The sequence below is a fragment of the Rana temporaria genome, chromosome 1, assembly GCF_905171775.1.
Source record: "Rana temporaria chromosome 1, aRanTem1.1, whole genome shotgun sequence".
Classification (NCBI taxonomy): domain Eukaryota; kingdom Metazoa; phylum Chordata; class Amphibia; order Anura; family Ranidae; genus Rana; species Rana temporaria.
This window is the reverse complement of record NC_053489.1, coordinates 686,083,587-686,102,845: the sequence shown is the minus strand read 5'-3', so window position 1 is coordinate 686,102,845 and position 19,259 is coordinate 686,083,587. Positions and strand designations below refer to the sequence as shown.

At 48.1% G+C, this 19,259-nt stretch overlaps 1 protein-coding gene across 2 annotated transcripts in view; it reads left to right on the top strand.

The window, feature by feature from the left end:
* The first annotated feature begins 289 nt into the window (after positions 1–289).
* LOC120924717 (early activation antigen CD69-like) overlaps positions 290–19,259 on the top strand; it is a 119,185-nt gene continuing 100,215 nt past the window's right edge. The window contains exons 1-4 of one of the 2 annotated variants that reach the window (XM_040335730.1): positions 290–467; positions 558–933; positions 14,190–14,291; positions 16,641–16,733. In XM_040335730.1, coding sequence (XP_040191664.1) covers positions 867–933; positions 14,190–14,291; positions 16,641–16,733 — 262 coding nt within the window. In that variant the 5' untranslated portion in view covers positions 290–467; positions 558–866. Of the gene's footprint in view, positions 934–14,189; positions 14,292–16,640; positions 16,734–19,259 lie in introns of both variants that reach the window. The other variant, XM_040335732.1, reaches the window with a different exon arrangement.

Genomic DNA, 19,259 nt, shown 5'->3' with positions numbered 1-19,259 from the left:
GTGGCGGTGGGTCAGAGCTCAGACTGGCACAGAGTGGAGTAGTGTGGTCTGTGGATGTGGGTCAGAGCTCAGACTGGCACAGAGTGGAGTAGTGTGGTCTGTGGATGTGGGTCAGAGCTCAGACTGGCACAGAGTGGAGGAGTGTGGTCTGTGGCGGTGGGTCAGAGCTCAGACTTGCACAGAGTGGAGTAGTGTGGTCTGTGGCGGTGGGTCAGAGCTCAGACTGGCACAGGTCCCATCACTGGGAGGATGTGGGTCAGAGCTCAGACTGGCACAGATTGGAGTAGTGTGGTCTGTGGCGGTGGGTCAGAGCTCAGACTGGCACAGGTCCCATCACTGGGAGGATGTGGGTCAGAGCTCAGATTGGCACAGAGTAGTGTGGTCTGTGGCGGTGGGTCAGAGCTCAGACTGGCACAGAGTGGAGGAGTGTGGTCTGTGGCGGTGGGTCAGAGCTCAGACTGGCACAGGTCCCATCACTGGGAGGATGTGGGTCAGAGCTCAGATTGGCACAGAGTAGTGTGGTCTGTGGCGGTGGGTCAGAGCTCAGACTGGCACAGAGTGGAGGAGTGTGGTCTGTGGCGGTGGGTCAGAGCTCAGACTGGCACAGAGTGGAGGAGTGTGGTCTGTGGGTCAGAGCTCAGACTGGCACAGAGTGGAGGAGTGTGGTCTGTGGGTCAGAGCTCAGACTGGCACAGGTGGTCCCATCACTGGGAGGATGTGGGTCAGAGCTCAGATTGGCACAGGTCCTATCACTGGGAGGTCCAGGGACACCCGTCACATCTGTCACTTCCTTGTACCTGGGGGGTCACTTCCCCAATACAATCTCACTTCTCGGCAGAGATCAGAGCCGATCACACACAGCAATCATGGGGGACGCCGTCACCTACTCCGAGATGACCTTCACCAACAAACACAACTCCCGAATACCATCAGGTAAGAAGGACACGGGGGGTCCTACCTATCAGATCCTTCCTGGACTACAGAACACTCCATACAGGGCTGGTGCTACCACTAGGGGAGCCCGGGCACTGGTGTTCCCACTCTCTTCCCTCTGCAGCAAGCAACTAAGGAAACATTCATTGGTGGGCACTGGTGAGGCTGCATTTGATGGGCACTGGTGAGGCTGCATTTGATGGGCGCTGGTGAAGCTGCATTTGATGGGCGCTGGTGAGGCTGCATTTGATGGGCTCTGGTGAGGCTTCATTTGATGGGCACTGGTGAGGCTTCATTTGATGGGCGCTGGTGAGGCTGCATTTGATGGGCGCTGGTGAGGCTACATTTGATGGGGGCTGGTGAGGCTGCATTTGGTGGGCGCTGGTGAGGCTGCATTTGATGGGTGCTGGTGAGGCTGCATTTGATGGGTGCTGGTGAGGCTGCATTGATGGGTGCTGGTGAGGCTGCATTGATGGGCGCTGGTGAGGCTGCATTGATGGGCGCTGGTGAGGCTGCATTTGATGTGTGCTGGTGAGGCTGCATTTGATGGGATCTGGTGAGACTGCATTTGATGGACGCTGGTGAGGCTGCATTTGATGGACGCTGGTGAGGCTGCATTTGATGGGCACTGCTGGTGAGGCTGCATTTGATGGGCGCTGGTGAGGCTGCATTTGATGGGCACTGGTGAGGCTGCATTTGATGGGTGCTGGTGAGGCTGCATTTGATGGACGCTGGTGAGGCTGCATTTGATGGACGCTGGTGAGGCTGCATTTGATGGGCGCTGGTGAGGCTACATTTGATGGGTGCTGGTGAGGCTGCATTTGATGGGCACTGGTGAGGCTGCATTTGATGGGTGCTGGTGAGGCTGCATTGATGGGCGCTGGTGAGGCTGCATTGATGGGCGCTGGTGAGGCTGCATTTGATGGGTGCTGGTGAGGCTGCATTTGATGGGCACTGGTGAGGCTGCATTTGATGGGTGCTGGTGAGGCTGAATTTGATGGGCGCTGGTGAAGCTGCATTTGATGGGCGCTGGTGAGGCTGCATTTGATGGGCACTGGTGAGGCTGCATTTGATGGGCGCTGGCTGGTGAGGCTGCATTTGATGGGCGCTGGCTGGTGAGGCTGCATTTGATGGGTGCTGGTGAAGCTGCATTTGATGGGCGCTGGTGAGGCTGCATTTGATGGGCGCTGGTGAGGCTGCATTTGATGGGCGCTGCTGGTGAGGCTGCATTTGATGGGCGCTGGTGAGGCTGCATTTGATGGGCGCTGGTGAGGCTGCATTGATGGGCGCTGGTGAGGCTGCATTTGATGGGCGCTGGTGAGGCTGCATTTGATAGGCGCTGGTGAAGCTGCATTTGATGGGCACTGGTGAGGCTGCATTTGATGGGCGCTGGTGAGGCTGCATTTGATAGGCACTGGTGAGTCTGCATTTGATGGGCACTGGTGAGGCTGCATTTGATAGGCGCTGGTGAGGCTGCATTTGATAGGCACTGGTGAGTCTGCATTTGATGGGCGCTGGTGAGGCTGCATTTGATAGGCGCTGGTGAAGCTGCATTTGATGGGCACTGGTGAGGCTGCATTTGATGGGCGCTGGTGAAGCTGCATTTGATGGGCACTGGTGAGGCTGCATTGATGGGCACTGGTGAGGCTGCATTTGATGGGCACTGGTGAGGCTGCATTTGATGGGCACTGGTGAGTCTGCATTTGATGGGCGCTGGAGAGGCTGCATTTGATGGGCACTGGTGAGTCTGCATTTGATGGGCGCTGGAGAGGCTGCATTTGATGGGCACTGGTGAGTCTGCATTTGATGGGCGCTGGAGAGGCTGCATTTGATGGGCACTGGTGAGGCTGCATTTGATGGGCGCTGGTGAGGCTGCATTTGATGGGCGCTGGTGAGGCTGCATTGATGGGCGCTGGTGAGGCTGCATTTGATGGGCGCTGGTGAGGCTGCATTTGATAGGCGCTGGTGAAGCTGCATTTGATGGGCACTGGTGAGGCTGCATTGATGGGCACTGGTGAGGCTGCATTTGATGGGCGCTGGTGAGGCTGCATTTGATGGGAGCTGGTGAGGCTGCATTTGATGGGCGCTGGTGAGGCTGCATTTGATGGGCACTGGTGAGGCTGCATTTGATGGGTGCTGATGAGGCTGCATTTGATGGGCGCTGGTGAGGCTGCATTTGATGGGCGCTGGTGAGGCTGCATTTGATGGGCACTGGTGAGGCTGCATTTGATGGGCACTGGTGAGTCTGCATTTGATGGGCGCTGGAGAGGCTGCATTTGATGGGCACTGGTGAGTCTGCATTTGATGGGCGCTGGAGAGGCTGCATTTGATGGGCACTGGTGAGTCTGCATTTGATGGGCGCTGGAGAGGCTGCATTTGATGGGCACTGGTGAGGCTGCATTTGATGGGCACTGGTGAGTCTGCATTTGATGGGCGCTGGAGAGGCTGCATTTGATGGGCACTGGTGAGTCTGCATTTGATGGGCGCTGGAGAGGCTGCATTTGATGGGCACTGGTGAGTCTGCATTTGATGGGCACTGGTGAGTCTGCATTTGATGGGCGCTGGAGAGGCTGCATTTGATGGGCACTGGTGAGGCTGCATTTGATGGGCACTGGTGAGGCTGCATTTGATGGGCACTGGTGAGTCTGCATTTGATGGGCGCTGGAGAGGCTGCATTTGATGGGCACTGGTGAGTCTGCATTTGATGGGCGCTGGAGAGGCTGCATTTGATGGGCACTGGTGAGTCTGCATTTGATGGGCGCTGGTGAGGCTGCATTGATGGGCGCTGGTGAGGAAGAAGTTCCATGAGGTCCATCTGATCTCCAGCATGAGGATAGAGCTGCCCATAGACAGTGGATGGAATGAATATTTGGTTGATCATCTGGAGCATGGGTGCTCAACCTGTGGCTCTCCAGCTGTTGCAGAACTTCAAGTCCCATCATGCCTCTGCCTTTGGGAGACATGCTTGTACCTGTCAGCGGCTTGCAATGCTTCATGGGAATTGTAGTTCTGAAACAGCTGGAGAGCCACAGGTTGACCACCCATGAGTCCCTGGGTCATGTGACTCAACAAATCAGAAACTGATATCAGGACAAATGTCCATCAGCCAGGTTGGAAATATTCACAATGTGCAATAAATACTGGCCCAGATTCAGGTACCGCTGCGCACTCCTTACGGAGGCGCAGCGTCCCGTTTTTGCCCTGCGCCCCCGCAAATTATCTGCGCTACGCTTCATTCACGAAGCAGTAGCCACGTAATTTGCGCGGGCGCTCCTCAAAAATGCCCGGCGTAAGGGCGCGTAATTTAAATGATCCCGTAGGGGGCGGGAATCATTTAAATTAGGCGCGCTCCCGCGCCGAGCGTAAAGCGCATGCTCCGTCGGGAAACTTTCCCGACGTGCATTGCGGCAAATGACGTCGCAAGGACGTCATTTGCATCAAAGTGAACGTGAATGGCGTCCAGCGCCATTCACGATTCACTTACGCAAAGTACGTAAAATTCGAATTTCGCGACGCGGGAACGACGGGTATACGTAACATTGGCTGCCCCTGCTAATAGCAGGGGCAGCCTTGCGTGGAAACCGCGTACGTAAACGACGTAAACTGCGTACGCAGGGCTCGCGTAACGTTGTGAATCGGTGTTAGTATGCAATTTGCATACTATACGCTGACCACAACGGGAACGCCACCTAGCGGCCATCGCAAGAATGCAGCCTAAGATATGCGGGCATAAGAGCCTTATGCCGCGCAGATCTTAGGCTGCAGTCGGCGTAGCGAGGTTCCTGAATCAGGAGCATTCGTAACGCCGGGGCAAGTAAGCAATTGCGCTGTGTAACTATGGTTACACAGGCGCAATTGCTTCTTGAATCCAGCCCAGTGAATACAGAGGGCTGTGTTTGTACAGCGAGATTCTGTTCCCTTCTCAGCTTCCTGTCCATGAGGACGTTCCTGTCTGACACCCTCACAAATCATGTGTGTCCTGTAGAGTGGAGTTCCTATAAATGGTAATAAGTGAGGTCACATCATCCGCATTTCTTTTCTGTCTTCGGCTTTTCTTCATCATTTTGTTTTCTTTCCCTTTGTTGATGAAAAAAAGTTTCAGATACATTATATTAGATACATTGGGCCAGATTCCTGTAGAATCTGCGGCGGCATCGCGTAAGCCATTTACACTACGCCGCCGCAACTTACTGGAGCAAGTGCCGTATTCTTAATTTGCGTCGGCGTAGTGCAATTGGCCCGGCGTAAGGCCGCTTAATTCAAAGGGGGCGGCTTGTATTTAAATTAAGCGCGCCCCCGCGCCGATTGAACTGCGCATGCGCCGGGCTTAAATTAGCCCAGTGCGCATGCTCCAGTTCTCGATGGAAAACGTCAATGACGCCGACGTGGGCGTCATTGGCGTAAAGTCGTATTCGGGGACGACTTAGGAAAACGACGTAACCGACGGAACAAGCCGACGCTGACCCGACGCCATACTTAACATGGCGTACGACGGACCTACGTAAACTTGCCCATCATATTAGCAGGGGCAAGTTTACGCTTACGTAAACGTCGTAAATTCTCTGCGTCATTCGTGCGTACGTTCGTGAATCGTCATAAATTGCTAATTTACATAAGCGACGGGGAAAACGACGTCGGCGACACCTAGCGGCGGGAAAAAAAAATGCATTTAAGATCTGACAGCGTAAGAGCCTTACGCCTGTCAGATCTAAGGGATATCTATGCGTAACTGATTCTAAGAATCAGTCGAATAGATAGGCCGGGCCAGATTAGGACTTACGACGGCGCAAATGGCTTTGCGCCGTCGTAACGCCTTTGAGAATCTGGCCCATTATATTAGATATTTAATTATTTATTAATATTTTTATTTATCTGTCAATATATTTCTTTATTACCTTTCACTGCATATAACATGATGAGATGAACTGTATCATTTATTTCTTAATAATTAAAAAAAAAAAAGAAAAAGGGGCAGATCCACAAAAGAATTACGCCGGCGTATCTGTTGATACGCCGGCGTAATTTCAAATTTTGCGCGTCGTATCTTTGTTTGGTATCCACAAAACAAGATACGACTGCATCTCGGCTCGATCCGACAGGTGGCGTTTCCGTCGATTTCCGCGTCGAGTATGCAAATTAGCTATTTACGGCGATCCACGAACGTACGTCCGGCCGGCGCATTTTTTTTCCGTCGTTTGCGTTCGGCTTTTTCCGGCGTATAGGGCCAGATTCACGTAGACTAGCGGCGTAACGTATCGTAGATACGTTACACCGCCGCAAGTTTTCATCACAAGTGCCTGATTCACAAAGCACTTGCGATGAAAACTACGCCGGCAGCCTCCGGCGTAAGCCCGCGTAATTTAAATGGGCGTGTGCCATTTAAATTAGGCGCGCTCCCGCGCCGGACCTACTGTGCATGCTCCGTTTCGTAACTCCCGCCGTGCTTTGCGCAAAGTGACGTCATTTCTTCGAACTGCGACGCGCGTAGCGTACTTCCGTATTCCCGGACGTGTTACACAAATGACGTTAATTTTTAAATTTCGACGCGGGAACGACGGTCATACTTTATACAGCAATACAATTGCTGTGTAAAGTTAGGGCAGGTCAAACAGCGACTAAAATTGCGACGGGAAACTAGAGTAGCGGCGACGTAGCGAACGCGAAAAACTGTTGTGGATCGCCGTAACTGCTAATTTGCATACCCGACGCTGGTTTACGATGCGAACTCCACCCAGCGGCGGCCGCGGTATTGCATCCTAAGATCCGACAGTGTAAAACAATTACACCTGTCGGATCTTAGGGATATCTATGCGTAACTGATTCTATGAACCAGCCGCATAGATACTCTGAGAGATACGACGGCGTATCTTCGCTGTGAATCTGGCCCAATGTTACCCCTGCTATATGGTGGCGTACTCAATGTTAAGTATGGCCGTCGTTCCCGCCTCGCATTTTGAATTTTTTTACGTCGTTTGCGTAAGTCGTTCGCGAATAGAGATTTGTGTAGAATGACGTCACCGACAATGGCTTGTTTCGGGTTAATTTCGAGCGTGCGCACTTGGATACCCCCACGGACGGCGCATGCGCAGTTAAAATAAAACGTTGTTTACGTCGGGTCACGACGTATTTACATAAAACACGCCCCCATCACAGAGATTTGAATGCCGCGCCATTACGCCGCCAAAGATACACTACGCCGCCGTAACTTAAGGCGCGAATTCTTTGAGGATTCGGAAAAAAAAGGTACGGCGGCCTAGTGTATCTTAGATACGCTACGCCCGGCGGATTAATGCGCCAATCTACGTGGATCTGCCCCAAAGTGTTTGGGGACCCGGGCCCTGCCCCAGGGGACATGTATCAATGCAAAAAAATGTTTTAAAAAACGTCTGTTTTTTCAGGAGCAGTAATTTTAATAATGCTAAAAGTGGAACAAAAAAATGTTGTACCTAGAGGGTGTCAATAGTATGCCTGTAAAGTAGCGCTTGTTTCCCGTGTTTAGAACTGTCCCAGCACAAAATGACATTTCTAAAGGAAAAAAAGTAATTTAAAACCACTCACAGCTATAATGAATTGTCGGGTCCTGGCAATACAGATAAAAGTCATTGAAAGTCATTATAAAAAAAAGCGTGGGGGTCCCCCCAAATTTCATTACCAGGCCCTTCAGGTCTGGTATGGATATTAAGGGGAACCCTGTGCCAAATAAAAAAAAATAGCGTGGAGTTCGCCCCAAAAATCCAGGATTTTAAGTGAAACTCCGAACAAAAAAAAAATGGCGTGGGGTTCCCCCCAAAAATCCATACCAGACCCTTATCCGAGGGCGCCCCCCTATCTGAACCATACCAGGCCACATGCCCTCAACATGGTTGAAATAATAAAGGGGACCCCCAGATCCCGGGCCCCCCCTTTGTGAATGGGTGACCTGCCCCCTCTGATGCAACGCAGGTTTTTTACACTTTTTTGTGAAATGGTAGGGTATTGTACCCCTTACCAATTCACATAGGGGGGGCGGGATCTGGGGGCCCCTTTTGTTAAAAGGGGCTTCCAGATTCCGATAAGCCCCCCGCCCGCAGATCCTCACAACCACCGGCCAAGGGTTGTGGAGATGAGGCCCTTGTTGAGGGCATGTGGGCTGGTACGGTTCAGGAGGGGGGGGCGCTCTCGCGGCGGCCTGCCAGGTTGTGTGTTTGGATCAGGGTCTGGTATGAATTTTTGGGGGGAACCCCACGCCATTTTTTTTTACATTTGACGCATGTTTCCCTTAATATCCATATCAGACCTGAAGGGCCTGGTAATGGAATTTGGGGGGACCCCCAACGCTATTTTTTTTCAATGACTTTCAATTACTTTTATCTGTATTGCTGGGACCCAACAATTCATTATAGCCGCGAGTAGTTTTCCTTTAGAAATGACATTTTGTGCAGGGACAGTTCTAAACACGGGAAACAAGCGCTACTTTACAGGCATACTATAGACACCCCCAGGTACGAAATTTAAATGAATATTTCACTTTTATTGTTTCACTTTAAGCATTATTAAAATCACTGCACCCGAAAAAACGGCCATTTTTACATACATGTCCCCTGGGGCAGGACCCCGGGTCCCCAAACACTTTGTATGACAATAACTGGCATATAAACCTTTAAAATGAGAGCTTTAGATTTAGATTTTTTAATGGGTGTGCCGCAGCTTTTCGAATTTGCCGCAAACACCCCAAATTGTTCGCTGTTCGGCAAACGGGCGATCCGATCATAAAGCTCATCCCTACCCCTGACCCATATGTGACCATCCTTCAACCTGGCCCATCTTTACCTCATTGTGGTCATGGTAACCCATCCAGCTTGTTCCTGGTTTCCGGATTCAGTGCGGCATGCCCTGACCTCCCTGAAATCATGCTGCTCCTCATTTTTTTTTACTGGTTCTAACCTATTGACTTTCGTTCTTTGACTCATATAGGACCATCTCCTGAACTCTGCACTATGCATATAGCGCACTCCTGAACTGTGCACTATGCACGTAGCGCACTCCTGAACTCTCCACTATGCACGTAGCGCACTCCTGAACTCTCCACTATGCACGTAGCACACTCCTGAACTCTCCACTATATATGTAGAGCAATCCTGAACTGTGCACTATGATTGTAGCGCACTCCTGAACTGTGTACTATGTATGTAGCACACTCCTGAACTCTGCACTATGTATGTAGCACACTCCTGAACTGTGCACTATGATTGTAGCGCACTCCTGAACTCTACACTATGTACTTAGTGCACTTCTGAACTGTGCACTATGTACGTAGCGCACTCCTGAACTCTACACTATGTATGTAGCGCACTCCTGAACTGTGTACTATGTATGTAGCGCACTCCTGAACTCTCCACTATATATGTAGCGCACTCCTGAACTGTGCACTATGATTGTAGCGCACTCCTGAACTCTACACTATGTATGTAGCGCACTCCTGAACTGTGTACTATGTATGTAGCGCACTCCTGAACTGTGTACTATGTATGTAGCGCACTCCTGAACTGTGTACTATGTATGTAGCGCACTCCTGAACTCTACACTATGTATGTAGCGCACTCCTGAACTCTACACTATGTATGTAGCGCACTCCTGAACTGTGTACTATGTATGTAGCGCACTCCTGAACTGTGTACTATGTATGTAGCGCACTCCTGAACTGTGTACTATGTATGTAGCGCACTCCTGAACTCTACACTATGTATGTAGCGCACTCCTGAACTCTACACTATGTATGTAGCGCACTCCTGAACTGTGTACTATGTATGTAGCGCACTCCTGAACTGTGTACTATGTATGTAGCGCACTCCTGAACTGTGCACTATGCAAGTAGCGCACTCCTGAACTCTGCACTATGCAAGTAGCGCACTCCTGAACTCTGCACTATGCAAGTAGGGCACTACTGAACTCTGCATTATACACATAGCGCACTCCTAAATTTTCCACGGTGTGTAACACCCCCAAACTCTGCATGCCATATGTAATTCACTCCTGTTATTTAATGCCCTCCCAGGGAAATTTGACCACACCCACTATTTGATGCGGTCTGGAGAAGTGTGTAAGGGGGGAAAGGGGGTTTTGGGGTCGTGGTTGAGTTCCTGCACCTATTTTCTGAGAAAAACAGCCCCGTCTATACCTCATTGTGGTCATGGTTACCTGTTCAGCTACTCTAATCAGCCACTATAATCCGATGCATCAGTACAAAAATATGACCAATTGACCAATACGGGAAACTTTTCATGAGTTTTAGTTTCTCGAAAAGGTAAAGCTGCGCTGTAAAATGAATCAACATAAATATCAATTATGCTGTATGTGATGCACACAAAACACCAGTGCAATATTAAAAAAGCAAGTGAAAAAAGAAGTGCAAAAGTCCATAAGAAGGATTTATCGCAGAAAATTCACAAATGTGACAGAAAGTTCTCCGAATGGGTGAAATTAGATATCCAGATGATTTTGTGAATCTGTATAGCAGATGACAGAATCCGCCACCACTTATGTTCTAACTGCTTACCAAAGCAAGAAATTAGTCAGGCATATAAACATATAAGCCACTTTAAGGGATCCGGGATATGCTGTCAATCTCTCTCCAATTTCACCAGTCTTCTACATCAGACTCATCTCTCTTTTTCCTAATCGATATTCAGCTGTCACATGATCCAGAAGATCCTTCCCAGCCTGTCTCATTCACATGATAGTTAGAATCTTGTCAGTCTTTGAGACTGACAAGATTCTTCTTATGGACTTTTGCACTTATTTTTTCACTTGCTTTTTTAATATTGCACTGGTGTTTTGTGTGCATCACATACAGCATAATTGATATTTATGTTGATTCATTTTACAGCGCAGCTTTACCTTTTCTATTTACTATTTTATGTTTATCTGACATATGAGCTGCAGCAGTGTTTTTATTATTTTTATTATTTCTTTATTTTTTATTTTTAACATTATCATAGTCTCATCACTATTCACTTGTCTTTGGACCTGCGCAGTATTTTCTTGTATACAGTTTTAGTTTCTCGTATGATCACAATGTTATAAACTGGTAGCATTCTTATGGGTTTAATTATTATTATTATTATTATTATTAATATTATTATTTTTATCATTACTATTATTATTATTATTATTATACAGGTTTTATAATAGCACCAACAGTTTGTGCAGCGCTTAACAAAATAAAGGCAGACATTACAGTTACATTACAATTTTTTACAAGAGGAAAATATTGAAAATTATACTAAATTATCTTTCCACCATAAATTGCTGCACCTATCAGATCTATTACTGTTATAATTTATCAGATCCTCAATAACATTGAGATAATAGTTATGTATGATCAGTAAGGGGAAGTCTCTGCAACCAGCAGTCCACTTCCTCAGGAGAAAACTTCCACTTCCTCAGGAGAAAACTGTAACCCGTATTTACAAAGCACTTACACCGACGTATCTCGAGATACGCCGTGTAAGTGTAAATATGCGCCGTCGTATCTATGCGCCGTGCCCACAAAACTAGATACGCCTGAAAATAGTCTTCCTACGACCATATGCAAATGAGGGAGATACGCCGATTCACAAACGTAGTTGCGCCCGGCGCATAATATACGCGGTTTGTGTAAGGCCTTGTACACACAAGGGGATATCCGATGAAAACGGTCCGCCGGACCGTTTCCAGCGGATATGTCCTCTGGCGGATTTTGATCTGATGGCTGTACACACCATCAGATCAAAATCCCCACGGAAAACATCCGCGGTGACGTGTCCGCGGCGACGGTGACGCGGCGACGTGCGCGACCCTGGAAGGTAAATACTTCCACGCATGCGTCTGTACAGACGACCGGATAAGTCCGAAGGACAGGATTCCAGCGGATAGATTTCTTAGCATGCTAAGAAATTTTTATCCGCTGGAAAACCGTCGGCTGGAGAAATCTGACAGATCTGACAGATCCGGTCGTGTGTACGGGGCCTAAGTCGTATGTCCGGCGTAAAGTTAATCCCCATATAGGAGGCGCAACTCATGCAAAGATATGGACCAGGGAACACAAGCCGTCGTATTTTTTGTCGTTTACGTTGTACGTGAATATGACTAGGCGTAGGTTACGTTCATGTCGTAGGCAGTGATTCGACGTATCTTAGGCAGTTGTATCGACGTGATTCTGAGCATGCGCACTGGGATGCGGCCACGGGACGGCGCATGCGCTGTTCATTTTAAGTACTTATATGGCGCTTGGCCCATCATTTGCATGGGGTCACGCCTCATTAGCATGGCTCACGCCCACTTCCACCTACGCTGGCTTACGCAGAGGAAACCCAGCGTATCTTTAAGTGGGAGTGGGGGCGAGTGCTTTGTGAATCCAGTGCTTGCCTCTGTGTGCTGCGCCGGCGTAGCGTAAAAGAGATACGCTACAGCGGCATAAATATGCGCCGATGTATGTGAATCCGGGCCTTCTACTTCCTCAGGAGAAAACTTCCACTTCCTCAGGAGGTAGAAGGTTGGCATCTGTAATATAAACAATAGATGAAGGACGCCTACTTTTCAAACTCGACTTTTTACACTTGTTTCAAGAAATCATATAAACTTTGGGGTAGATTCAGGTACCTTTTGCGCATTTTTTACGGAGGTGCAGGGCAACGTTTTTGCCCTGCGCCCCCGCAAATTTTCTGCGCTACCCGCGATTCACGGAGCAGTAGCTCCGTAAATTGCGTGGGCGCTCAGGCAAAATGCCCGGCGTAAGCGCGTGCAATTTAAATGATCCCGTAGGGGGCGGGAATCATTTAAATTAGGCGCATTCCCGCGCCGATCGTAGAGCGCATGCTCCGTCGGGAAACTTTCCCGATGTGCATTGCGGCAAATGACGTCGCAAGGACGTCATTTGCTTCAAAGTGAACGTGAATGGCGTCCAGCGCCATTCACGATTCACTTACGCAAACTACGTAAAGTTCAAATTTCGCAACGCGGGAACGACGGGTATACGTAACATTGGCTGCCCCTGCTAATAGCAGGGGCAGCCTTACGCGAAAACCGCCGTACGCAAACGACATAAACTGCGTACGTAGGGCTCGCATAACGTTGTGAATCGGCGTTAGTATGCAATTTGCATACTATACGCTGAGCACAACGGGAACGCCACCTAGCGGCCGTCGCAAGAATGCAGCCTAAGATATGCGGGCATAAGAGCCTTATGCCACGCATATCTTAGGCTGCAGTCGGCGTAACGAGGTTCCTGAATCAGGAGCATTCGTTACGCCGGCGCAAGTAAGCAATTGCGCTGCGTAACTATGGTTACGCAGGCGCAATTGCTCTCTGAATCCGGGCCAATGTTCATTGACTTACTCAGCATAACACAAAACGCTTTATGAATCCTAAACCGCATAATTGAATCCCTTTCTGTCTAAGGATAAACTGAGGCCCGGATTCAGATACAATTGTGTATCTATCGTCGGGCGTAACGTATCTCAGTTTACGTACGGCGTGTTTAGTGTAAGGCTGCCCCTTCTAATAGCAGGGGCAGCCAATGCTAAACTATACCCGGCGTTTGCGTAAGTGAATCGTGAATGGCGCTGGACACCATTCACGTTCACTTTGAAGCAAATGACGTCCTTGCGACGTCATTTGCCACAATGCACGTCGGGAAAGTTTCCCGACGGAGCATGCGCTCTACGCTCGGCGCGGGAGCGCGCCTAATTTAAATGATTCCCGCCCCCGGCGTGATCATTTGCATTGCGCGCGCTTACGCCGGGCAATTTTGCCGGCGCGCCCTCGCAATTTACGGAGCTACTGCTCCGTGAATCGAGGGCAGCGCAAAATATTTGCGGGGACGCAGGGCAAAATCGTTGCCCTGCGCCTCCGCAAATAGAGCGCAATTCTTTCTGAATCCGGGCCAAGATTTATAGAAGATATCGGTAATCATTGTTATAAATATTATTTATAGAAGATATCGGTAATCAGTGCTATAATTAACAATGGTGACAGGAAATTAGACCCCCCCCCCCCCCGTCATCACAGGCCAGCTCGGCACAGACAAGACAAGCAAAGATAAAAAAAGATATGGTGACAACGCTGTCCTGTAAACAGTCACTGCTGAAGCTGACACTCTATTGGACAGGGGGGGGTGTAAAATAAGTCTTGTTACCCTATAATGGCTGCTGATATACTATAGTTCAGTTCCTGGATGAGGGGGATGGGTAAATGATGGTAAAATATGAAATTAGTTCCTTTCCTCTCTATCCTTTCAGGCTCTGTGCAGAATGAAGAGGAGGTGACATATGCGGCTGTGAAGAACAAGTCCGAAGGAAAGAAGAAGAAGAAGAAGACAAAATCTAACCTGACCCAGCAAGGTGATGTCTCCATTCTTGTATTCTCTACTATTGATGATCCCGATGTTCGAGTCAAACTTAAGTTCGACTCGATTATCGGGTGTTCGAGCGTTCGCCGAATAGCGAACAATTTGGGGTGTTTGCGGCAAATTCGAAAGCCACGGAACACCCTTTAAAAGTCTATGGGAGAAATCAAAAGTGCTAGTTTTAAAGGTTAATACGCAAGTTATTGTCATAAAACGGGTTTGGGGACCCGGGTCCTGCCCCAGGGAATTTTTTTTTTTTCGAGAGCAGTGATAATGCTTAAAGTGAAACAATAAAAGTGAAATATTCCTTTAAATTTCGTACCTGGGGGGTGTCTATAGTATGCCTGTAAATTTGCACATGTTTCCCATGTTTAGAACAGTCCCTGCACAAAATGACACTTCTTAATGGAAAAAAGTAATTTAACACTACTCGCGGCTGTAATGAATTGCCGGGTCCCGGCAATGTAGATGAAAATCATTGAGAAAAATGACATGGGTTCCCCCCCTCCAGTCCATTACCAGGCCCTTCAGGTCTGGTATGGATATTAAGGGGAACCCTGAACCGATTTTTTTTAAATGGCGTGGGGGTCCCCCAGGCACTATATACTCTGAACAGCAGTATATATACTATACGACCTGCCCTATATACTCTGCAGAAAATTGGGCCTTAGGTGTTGGTGGTACCACAACACTGTCAGGCCCCGTACACACAACCAAACATGTATGCTGAAACTGGTCCGCGGACCAGTTTCAGCATACATGTTCGGTCGTGTGTAGGCGCGAACGGGCCGAATTCCAGCAAACATTTGCCCGCCGGGCCTTTTCCCAGCAGACAAATATTCCTGGACGTGTTTTAAAACCGTCCGCTGGAATCCTGCCCGCTCGGACATGTACGGTCGTCAGTACAGACCTACCGTACATGTCCGAGCACCCGCCGTCCCTCGCATGCGTCGAATGACTTCGGCGCATGCGTGGAAGCCTTTAAATGGCAGGCCCGCCCACGTCGCCGCGTCATCGCCGCGTCATCATCGCGGCGACGACGCGGACACGCCCCGCGTAATGTTTAGTACAACCATCGTACAGAAGCCCTCTGGCAGGCATGTACGGTGAAAACGGTCCGACGGACCGCTTTCATCGTACATGTTTGGTCGTGAGTACCCGGCCTAAGCCCTCAAGCCTTGTACACACGATCAGTCCATCCGATAGACCGGTCCTTCAGACCGTTGTCATCGGTTAACCGATGAAGCTGACTGATGGTCCGTCGTGCCTACACACCATCGGTTAAATAACCGATCGTGTCAGAACGCGGTGACGTAAAACACAACGACGTGCTGAAAAAAACGAAGTTCAATGCTTCCAAGCATGCGTCGACTTGATTCTGAGCATGCGTGGGTTTTTAACCGATGGTTGTGTCTACTAACGATCGGTTTTGACCTATCGGTTAGGAATCCATCGGTTAAATTTAAAGCAAGTTGGCTTTTTTTTAACCGATGGTTAAATAACCTATGGGGCCCACACACGATCGGTTTTGACCGATGAAAACGGTCCATCAGACCGTTGTCCTCTGGTTAACCTATCGTGTGTACGAGGCCTCACAGTTACTCTTGGTAGGCGCAGGAATGAGCCTTGCTGTGAAATACTATATCAAAAATTGTAACTACATGCCCCTGTTAAACAACTGCACTACGGGTGCACTGTATTGTGTACACCACCAGAAGTGTAGTAGAAAAAGTACACCGGGAATGCACTGTATATATAGGCTACACTGGATGCAGAGTATATATATACACACAGACACATGAGACTGTCACAGACCCCTTCTCTACTTCATCCAAAACATAAAAGATAAGTTCATCATTAGTAACATGTTACATCCATATTTAGGGTATAACTTTTAACATGACACTATGCAGCAACCACCCAACCCTTCTCAACCCCCCATAACAGTCCCCACTAAAGAGCACCCTTGTAGTTCAATAACATTTCCTCAAGCTTTGTAACTGAAAGCCTGTATGGAGGTACAGGCAAAGGGAGCTGGGGGTAGAGTGTGCAGGACTTTGATATTGCGCCCATGATCTTCTAATGATAGGCGCAATGTTCCACAGGCTCCTGATACCTCAAGAACTAACCACTTAGCCAGCCCCTGACCCCTCTGACAGCACTGGTGGAGTCACACGACTGGACCGAGGAAGCGCGCACGTCACTGTTGGTCACCTTGGGGTACATCACTTGGTGGTTGTTGAGGTAGCTGGACCTCTTGTACTGTAGTTTCCAATGACCCAACAAAAATGAGATGTTCTGTGAGATATCTCTAGTGGTTCCTCATTGTGTGTTGGTATCTCAGTCTCTCCACAGCCAGAAGTCTCCGCTCCCACATACGCGAAGGTTAACAAACTCAAGAAAGAGAAGAACAAGAAACCTGCCAAGACCGAGGAAGGTAGAGCTTTTATATACAGGAAATATAACATGAACCCATACAATGGAATGTAATAATGAGGGTTGAGGGATGGACACCTCCAACAGAACAACACTCATCTCCCGAACAGTGTTCCTTCTCTGTATATGTTGGGGAAAGATTAGATACCATTGCCATCTTTGGGTAGACTTCCCTTGACTTTCTGTCTGAGAAACACAACAGGGAGTAAAGGACATCCTCTCTGAAGGACCGTTTTCATCAGTCCAAACCAATCGTGTGTGGGCCCCATCGGTTAGTTACACTTCGGTCAAAAAAATTAGAACTTGCTTTAAAATTTAACCGATGGACGCCTAACCGATAGGTCAAAACTTATCGTTAGTACGCAAAAGCATCGGTTAAAAATCCATGCATGCTCAGAATCAAGTCTACGCATGCTTTGAAGCATTGAACATCATTTTTTTCAGCACGTCGTTGTGTTTTACTGCACCGCGTTCTGACACGATCGGTTTGGACACGATCGGTGACCATCAGTCAGCTTCATCGGTTAACCGATGACAACGGTCCTTAGGACCGTTCTCATCGGATGGACTGATCGTGTGTACGTGGCCTTAGATGGTTGTCACCAGAAGAGAACAGGTGTCAACATTGGAAGATTTCCTCTCTATTCAGGTTTTAATGACAACAGGAACATTTTGGTTTTCCCATCATTTTCGTTTTTGCCCCAGAAGCAACAAATGGAGAGTAAATACCAGTAATAAGAACTGGATTTTTTTCCGACGGAATATTGGCTCAAACTTGTCTTGCATACACACGGTCGCACAAATGTTGTCGGAAATTCCGAACGCCAAGAACGCGGTGACGTACAAGGCGTACGACGGGACTAGAAAAGGGAAGTTCAATACCAGTCGTGTTAGTAGAAGTTTGGTGAGAGACGATTCAAACTTTTCAGTCTCGTGCTTTTCAGTGCGTTACAGCGTGACAAATGTGCTATCTCCATTACAAACGCTAGTTTTACCAGACCGGGCGATTTTGTTTCGTACTTGATTCAGAGCATGCATGGAATTTTGTGTGTCGAAATGGGCTAAAAAATATCAAAATTTACTAGAACAGATTTTGTTGTCGGAAAATTTGAGAACCAGCTCTCAAGTTTTTGTTTTCGGAAGGTATAGCAATAGGTGCCACAAATACTTGCAGCCAATCTGCTAGCAGTACACCACCAGTTGATATCAGCAGACACATTTCCCTACCCCAGTTGCTGAACCGTAAAAAAAAAAATACTGTCCCAGCCATCCACAAAGTGAAAAAAGAAAAATGTAGCGCCAACCTGTAAATAAAAATAACCACCAGGTAAACCTGTAGGTGGGTGGTGGTCACGCTGAGAAATAGTGCTAGATCCTCAGCGTTAACACACGGTGAAGAAGATCATAAATGCCTAGAGTTATGCAAACAAATCACTCAGGGCTAAATATGAATATACTTGAATGCAGTGGTGAAAAAAACAACCAATACTTATGAATCTGTATGACTACAGATATAAACAGAGCGTAATTAACACATTGTGAATAGTCCCATGTACATATAAGGGTGGTTCTTTATATCTCATAGATGTATGCAGATAATCCCTTCAGTTGGAAACAACACATCTTCAAATGGACATTCCTTGGCAAAATAGAAGAATATAATACTCTTACCAGCTACCGTTGACCCACATCTCACCGTACGGTGGGTAGGTCTTTAAGGCTTGTATGGGCTAGACGCCCTCCAACGGCACCAATGAGGATGGAAATCCCTGTTGTGATGCTCCAGATGGATCCCAAAGAGAAACTGGTAACGCTGACCTTAGGAATGTCCAGTGGGATGGTGTGGAGGATGAACTCCAGGTTTCAGAGGGGGTGAAAGAAAAAAGGAAGAGAACACCTCCTCATAGTGTAAAAAAATGTAATTTAAAATCTCGAAAAATAAATATTAAACAGCAAGGAAGGTCCCAACAGGTACAAATGGGTACATAAAAAACCCAAAAAGATAAAAATTCCACACAGCACGCTAAGTAACCACAGCAGACCACATGCTCAGCATCTAAATGCTAGCTTGACCAAATTGCTAACACTGCAACTGCTGCCTTTTCAGCTGGTAGACTCTGTCCCCTTTCGTGAATTTGTGGAATGTGCTGTACCACAGTGACAGGTTCCAAAACAATAATTAGCGGATTTCCTGTCGGAAAAAAGTTGGATTGCTTTTCCCGACGGAATTCCGCTCGATTTGAGTCACTGATCTACAACAAATACACAGCAATTATGATTATGATCCCATGACTTTCTATAACTGGAACTCCATCAGAATGTTTTTTTTTTTTTTCATGGGAGCAGAGGAGTAATGCCGCATACAGATGATCGGACATTCCGACAACAAATGTTCGATGGGAGCTCGGAAATTCTGACTGTGTGTAGGCTCCATCGGACTTTTGCTGTCGGAATTCCCGCCAGCAAAATATTGAGAGCAGGTTCTCAATTTTCCAGACGGAAAAAATCCTATCTGGAAATCCGATCG